General features: G+C 43.0%; 1 protein-coding gene across 2 annotated transcripts in view; it reads left to right on the top strand.

Annotated features, from left to right (window-relative positions):
- Positions 1–859: 859 nt before the first annotated feature.
- The window catches only part of LOC106600495 (kin of IRRE-like protein 1), a 135,586-nt gene continuing 129,165 nt past the window's right edge, over positions 860–7,280 (top strand). For both annotated transcript variants that reach the window (XM_014191886.2, XM_014191884.2), the window contains exon 1: positions 860–1,308. In XM_014191886.2, coding sequence (XP_014047361.1) covers positions 1,263–1,308 — 46 coding nt within the window. In that variant the 5' untranslated portion in view covers positions 860–1,262. The remainder of the gene's footprint in view (positions 1,309–7,280) is intronic.

Below are 7,280 nucleotides of genomic sequence, written 5' to 3'. Positions count from 1 at the left end.
CAAAGCCACGGTAGATATAACGTGATTTGACATCATTTTATCTGTGGCCAATGACCTTGAGTCTTATTGGATGGGCACTTCTAATGTAAATCTATGGCAGCACCCAAGGGGCTTGAATTTTGGAGTTCTCCCTGTAGATTTCCTGGTGACGTAGTGTCCCCATGCGTGACAGAACACTGAACCAATCACGGTGCAACTAGAGAACATTACCAACCCCTACATTGTGTATTTTCCGCTGGCTGCCCCACCATCACAGAAAGCACTGAGCTAGGCTGAAACCTGCATTTTAGAGCAGTTTGCAAACAATGTAAAAAGAAAAAACAACATTGAGCTAAAAAGCAGCATACAAACATGGTCTCTTTTTTTCTTTCTTGAGTAAGCTCAAGAAAGCAAAAAAGAGACCATGTTTGTATGCTGCTTTATTAGCTCAATGTTGTTTTTTCTCATTACATTGTTTGCAAACTGATATGTGAAACGTATTAATACCAAAATAACATGCAAAACAGGCAACAGCAAACAACAACAACAATATATATATATAGCTAAAAAAAATATATATATGTATAACTCAAAAAAATATATATATATATTTATAAATATATAGCTAAAAAAAAAAATATATATATATATATATATATATATATATATTTTTTTTTTGCTAAACAGTAGGGGCTCAAAACAGGTAGGACTCTGCCCCACCTGCCCTGAATGATGGGTAGCCACTGCACGTATCACTGATGACAAACAGACAATAATAATAAACTGGTTGAAGGGCACCTGGCAATAATGGACAGTCGTGAAAGAGGATAACTGAGTCTGATGACCAGGCTACAATGTGCAATTCCCCAAGTCAACTCTTACAAAAGCGCTATTCCCCGCTCGCAGAGTAAAAACACGGTGATTTTTGGAGTAGGGGGTACGATCTCTGTTGATTCTGTGTAAAGAGGTAGCACGAAGAAAAACCAAGAGGAATTCGCTCTTAATGAATGAAAATACGGATCGGCGCTGTACACGCAGCCAGAGTAAAGTGGCTGACATCGAAGGGAAGAAAATAAGAAATAAGTGGGGATAGCACAAAACAAGGAAAAGCCAAGTGGGCACGCGAACCGGAGACGAAGCAAAACCCCTGCAACTGACGATCAACGGATTACAACAATATTCCCGTTGTTGGCGAGTAAACTATTTTCTAGAGGGAATTGATGGTGTCTTTACAGAGCAGAACAGACTTTGCCGAGGTGATTTTGAATGCACTCGGCTGAATCATGCTGAGGTTGTGGATAATAACTTTGACTATCAGTTTTAACAAAGGTGAGCAACTGAAGCCCGCTGGTCAACTGCTTGCATTTTTACGTATTCTGTTTCTATGCAATGGAAGCAGAAGGAAAATAGAATACGTAAAAAAATAACTTTTACTATCTTCTCATCCGTCTTTCCATAGCCTACCTCTTTGGCCACTGAATACTGTGTGTCTTTCACATTCCATGTTTTAGCCGTTTTGCATTTTATCCTGTCCTTTGTAGCTCAGTTGTTAGAGAGAGCATGGCGCTTGTAAAGCCAGGGTAGTGGTGGGTTTGATTCCTGGGATCACTCATATGTAAAATGAATGCACGCATAACTGTAAGTCGCTTTTGGTAAAAGCGTCTGCTAAATTGCATGTATAATATTATACTGGAATAGCTTTATTTGACAGTAGTTCAGGATGGGAACGGAGGCATTATTTGTGGTCTCCCTGAAAACATGGTATGAGAAACGGAGAAATCAAAATAGTGACATTCGGTTCATATATCCACAATTACGAGTTCAAGCAGCCTTTACCAGGCGCACAGAGAGTGAGAGAGATCCGCTGAACTGTATGTAGGCTATTGGTTTGATCTGACCATTGTATTGCATTAATCAACATGATTCACACAACTAAATGTATATGGCCCAACAATATGCTTTAGCCCTATATCACGGGAGAACTGTAAAACGCACATATTACTAGGCTACTCAATGCACATGGTGTGCCAGAGAGAGATTGATTGAACCAATAGCGTGCAATTGCAACCCGCAATTCGGGGCGTTCCTGCATGTCGGCATTCGTGCACCTGCAGGAACGCCCCCCTCGAGCATCCCATTGGTTCCTTCATGAACACCCATGTGTGACTCTTTTCAATCTGGGTCAAAAAATAAGGGCGAAATTATATTATATTTCTTACTGGTATGGGACAACCTTAGTGCCCCATGCATTTATTTATACTACAAAAATTACAGGGTAGCTTACTCTGCTGACACTGACAAACATATCAATAAAAATATATTGTCTGATCCATATAATTGGCCTACGAGAAGGGGAGACAAATACAATTAAGTGAAGAATTTTGATAAATAAAAAAAATCTGTATTTTGGTTATTTAACTAGGCAAGTCAGTTAAGAACAATTTCTTATTTACAATGACAGCCTACACCGGCAAAACCTGGACGACGCTGGGCCAGTTGTGCCCTGCCCTATGGGACTTCCAATCACGGCCGTGTGTGATACAGCCTGGATTCGAACCAGGGTGTCTGTAGTGATGCCTCTGGCACTGAGATGCAGTGCCTTAGACCACTGCAGCACTCTGGATCCTTTTCATTGTCATCTCTTTACAGCAATAGCCATTTGATTTCCAAACAGTTTTTCCGCAACTGTGTTTTAAATATTGCGATACGCCTGGCTGGGTCTCTCTGCTTTTCAGTGACAATCACAACTCAACAATCATCTATTTGGTATTTTCAACACGCACTGCCCAAATTGCGGGCCCTTCCGACTGTAGGCTATGCGATTTGAAAACGGTTGTTTTTTGGGACGCTAATAATCCTCTGTGGTCAAATCATGCTTTTTGGTGTAGTAGCCTATTTTGAATGATTTTATTTCTTTCTGTATAGACAGGAGTAAGGTAATTAGGCTATATAATTTGGCCAATTTAATAACATTTACTTTAGAGAAAGCTTAGCTTCCCCTAGCCTTATGGACACGCCGCCTAATGTGACATAAACACAACCAGTCATGATGTTTTCACCTGATTGTCAAACAATCACTTAACAAAGTCGCCCCTGTAGGCTACCCACATACATTCGTTCATTCACAAAATAATTTCAGCATCCAAACCCCAACAGTTCACTATGCATCCCCAATTTGATGAATGGAAAGAGACATCTGTTACAAAACACCTACGTGTATTGCAATGATATTCTGTGATTGTGATTAGGCTTACACTTGTAGCCTGAGTTGATGCATCCACTTTTGTCAACGCCCGCCTCGGTCTCGGCCACTCATCTCCGCCTTGTCTGCGAGCTCTCGGCCACTGATCTCCGCCTTGTCTGCGAGCTCTCGGCCACTGATCTCCGCCTTGTCTGCGAGCTCTCGGCCACTGATCTCCGCCTTGTCTGCGAGCTCTCGGCCACTCATTTCCGCCTTGTCTGCGAGCTCTCGGCCACTGATCTCCGCCTTGTCTGCGAGCTCTCGGCCACTCATTTCCGCCTTGTCTGCGAGCTCTCGGCCACCCTCAAACCACAATGCAATTTGGAGCGTATCCCACCCGGTTTCCAGGTAATTCACTATTTGTTCATGCGGCTGACATGCAGTAACGTTATATAGTGGTGTAATAGCCTATAGTTTTTTGGGCATGTTGTATTAATTGTGATAGGCTCACGTTTTACTGACACGGTGCACCTCCTATTTACCGCCTTACTTTCACCCCTGGTCAAACACCTGCCCTCACCGTTGTTAACAGAACTGTGGGAAACAGGCGGGGGGGCGAAGGACACTCTCTACCGCTCACACCCACCTCCCACTAGCACAGCAGGCGGGAGGCTGGGGTGACACTGAGTGCTAGCTAACTACTTAGCGACACCGTGGGCTAGCAGTGCTAGCTTGCTAGGTAGCTAGCTAGCACACACAACACCGTGTGCTAGGTAGCTAGCTAGCTAGCACACGGTGTTGCCCCCGCCTCCTGTGTACCGGAGAAAACCGTGCATGACAGACGGAGGTGAAGGACACTGTATATCGGTAGTCCCCACCTCCTGCTAGCGCAGCAGACTAGAGGCTAGGGCAACACTGTGTACTAGCTACCTTGATAGTTAGCGACACTGTGTGCTAGCTATCTTGGTGTCTCCCTCGTCTCCTGCCTGCTGTGTACCGGAGTCCTCCTTAGGACTAGCTGGCTAAGCTAAACACCTGCCCTCGCCGTCGATAACAGAACTGCGGGAAAACAGTGCCCAAATGTGGGGTTTCGGCGGGTGGCATCCAACATTATTGTGCATTAATGCCACATAGGTACTGAAGCGCCCCCGCCTCCCGCCTGTCCTAATAAAAAATTGACCAATAGAAGTATAAAAGAGTTCCTGCAGATGCAGGAAAGCTCACATGCAGGAACGCACCGAATTGTGGGCCACAATTGCACCCTTCTTGAATGAACATGTGCAATTAGAACTGAAAAACTCCAGCCCGATTAGAATGTAACATGAGTCACCAGATCTCTCTGTGTTTGGCATGGACATGTAGCCTATAGTGTGCGTAGCCTATAGTCATGTCTCTCCCTTTCAGCATGTAGTCTCTCAAGACATGGTTTGCCTCTGGCAATGTAACAGTGTTGCTAATAGGCCAATGTTGCTCCAAGGTCGGGGATATCCGAGAATACTCAGCATGCAGGTAGTCTCGCCTGCACTTGCCTAGAGACAGATGACAAGCAAATTAATGAAGTATTTTACCTTTAGGTGAAAATACATTTCTCAACAAGGATTACTGAATGATATGCCTCATATGTTGCCACGGCACTGCCTTTGATCGATTATCCCTGTCCACCGTGTCCAGCACCGTTTCTGTAGCTATGAAAATGTCAATCGAAACTTCATGGCGCTCGATAGCAGCTCCAAAGACTGCTTTGATTAATTTTGGCGTTAGGCTCGGTTCTGTGAGCGGGATGGCCATTCATTCTCCCCTGTCTGTGTAGTTGGATCTGCTAAGCACCGGTTGTTCAGTAGAGCTCCCTCTGGTGCGCGTGCAGCATACCTACCTAGTCTGCACCTGAGAGTACACCACTCGCCGGTCCTGTGCCGTATTGATGCAAATACCAAATATCGTGCAACACATCTATTACATCAGCCATTCATACAGCTTTATTCAGTTATGATTACACTATCAATAGCCTACCCATAACAAACAAAATGGCAAAGGCATGTAATACTAACAAATTAGTCTGCAATGTTTACAGTCCTATGCCACTACTATTCATTGTTGATATCAGTCAGTCAGTCAACACTCCTTCCTTACTGACTGTAATAGTGTGTGAAGTGATGTCTTATTGGTTGTTGTTTGGAGTTGTGTGTGTGTGTGTCGGTTGGTTTCAAATGGCTGTATTTATAGGCATTGTGTGGTAGTGTGCATCCCCTACATAGTGTATTACTTTTGAATAGGGGCTATATAGGTAAAAAAATATATATATTATTTTCATGTTTTTTAAAACCAGTTTATACACTAGATACCATAAATTGGTGATTTTTAACCTCTATGGGCTAGGTGGGACGCTTGCGTCCCACCATATGTAACAGCCACTGGCAGCCTGTGGCGCGATTTTCAAAACGTTAAAAATCCTATTACTTCAATTTCTCAAACATATGACTATTTTACAGCTATTTAAAGACAAGACTCTCGTTAATCTAACCACACTGTCCGATTTCAAAAAGGCTTTACAACGAAAGCAAAACATTAGATTATGTCAGCAGAGTACCAAGCCAGAAATAATCAGACACCCATTTTTCAAGCCAGCATATAATGTCACCAAAACCCAGAAGACAGCTAAATGCAGCACTCACCTTTGATGATCTTCATCAGATGACAACCCTAGGACATTATGTTATACAATACATGCATGTTTTGTTCAATCAAGTTCATATTTATATCAAAAACCAGCTTTTTACATTAGCATGTGACGTTCAGAACTAGCATACCCCCGCAAACTTCCTGGGAATTCGCTAACATTTTACTAAATTACTCACGATAAACGTTCACAAAAAGCATAACAATTATTTTAAGAATTATAGATACAGACCTCCTCTATGCACTCGATATGTCCGATTTTAAAATAGCTTTTTGGTGAAAGCACATTTTGCAATATTCTAAGTACATAGCCCAGGCATCACGGGCTCGCTATTTAGACACCCGGCAAGTTTAGCACTCACCATAATCATATTTACTATTATAAAAGTTTGATTACCTTTTGTTGTCTTCGTCAGAATGCACACCCAGGACTGCTACTTCAATAACAAATGTTGGTTTGGTCCAAAATAATCCATCGTTATATCCGAATAGCGGCGTTTTGTTCGATGCGTTCCAGACACTATCCGAAATAGTAAAGAAGTGTCGCGCGCATGGCGCAATTCGTGACAATAAAATTCTAAATATTCCATTACCGTACTTGAAGCATGTCAACCGCTGTTTAAAATCAATTTTTACGACATTTTTCTCGTGAAAGCGATAATATTCCGACAGGGAATCTCCTTTTCGGCAAACAGAGGAAAAAAATCCCAAAGGCGGGGCGGTCGGGGTCACGCGCATAAGCCCAGTGTCCCTTGATCGGCCACTTGAGAAAGGCGATAATGTGTTTCAGCCTGGGGCTGGGATGACGACATTCTGTTTTTCCCGGGCTCTGAGCGCCTATGGACGACGTGGGAAGTGTCACGTTAGAGCAGAGATCCTTAGTAAATGATAGAGATGGAAAAGAAGTTCAAGAAATGGTCAGACAGGCCACTTCCTGTAAAGGAATCTCTCAGGTTTTGACCTGCCATTTGAGTTCTGTTATACTCACAGACACCATTCAAACAGTTTTAGAAAATTTAGGGTGTTTTCTATCCATATGTAATAAGTATATACATATTCTAGTTACTGGGTAGGAGTGGTAACCAGATTAAATCGGGTATGTTTTTTATCCAGCCGTGTCAATACTGCCCCCTAGCCCTAACAGGTTAATTAAGTTAGGTCACTCAAGTGAACTAGTGTTAGCCAAGTCTTTACCTTGTCAAACAGGGAATATCTAAGTAGTGACCCAAAAGAGTAAATACTACAAAACAATATTAAACCCCCTTCTCCTCTCTCTCTTTCTCCCCATCCCTGTCTCTTCCTCTCTCTCTCTCTTTCTCCCCATCTCTTCCTCTCTCTCTCTCTTTCTCCCCATCCCTGTCTCTTCCTCTCTCTCTCTCTCTCTCTCTCTCTCTCTCTCTCTCTCTCTCTCTTTCTCCCCATCCCTGTCTCTTTCTCTCTCTCT

Source organism: Salmo salar, chromosome ssa03 (genome assembly GCF_905237065.1).
Source record: "Salmo salar chromosome ssa03, Ssal_v3.1, whole genome shotgun sequence".
In the NCBI taxonomy this organism is placed as follows: Eukaryota; Metazoa; Chordata; class Actinopteri; order Salmoniformes; family Salmonidae; genus Salmo; species Salmo salar.
The sequence above is the reverse complement of the archived record's forward strand: the minus strand, read 5'-3'. Positions and strand labels throughout refer to the sequence as shown.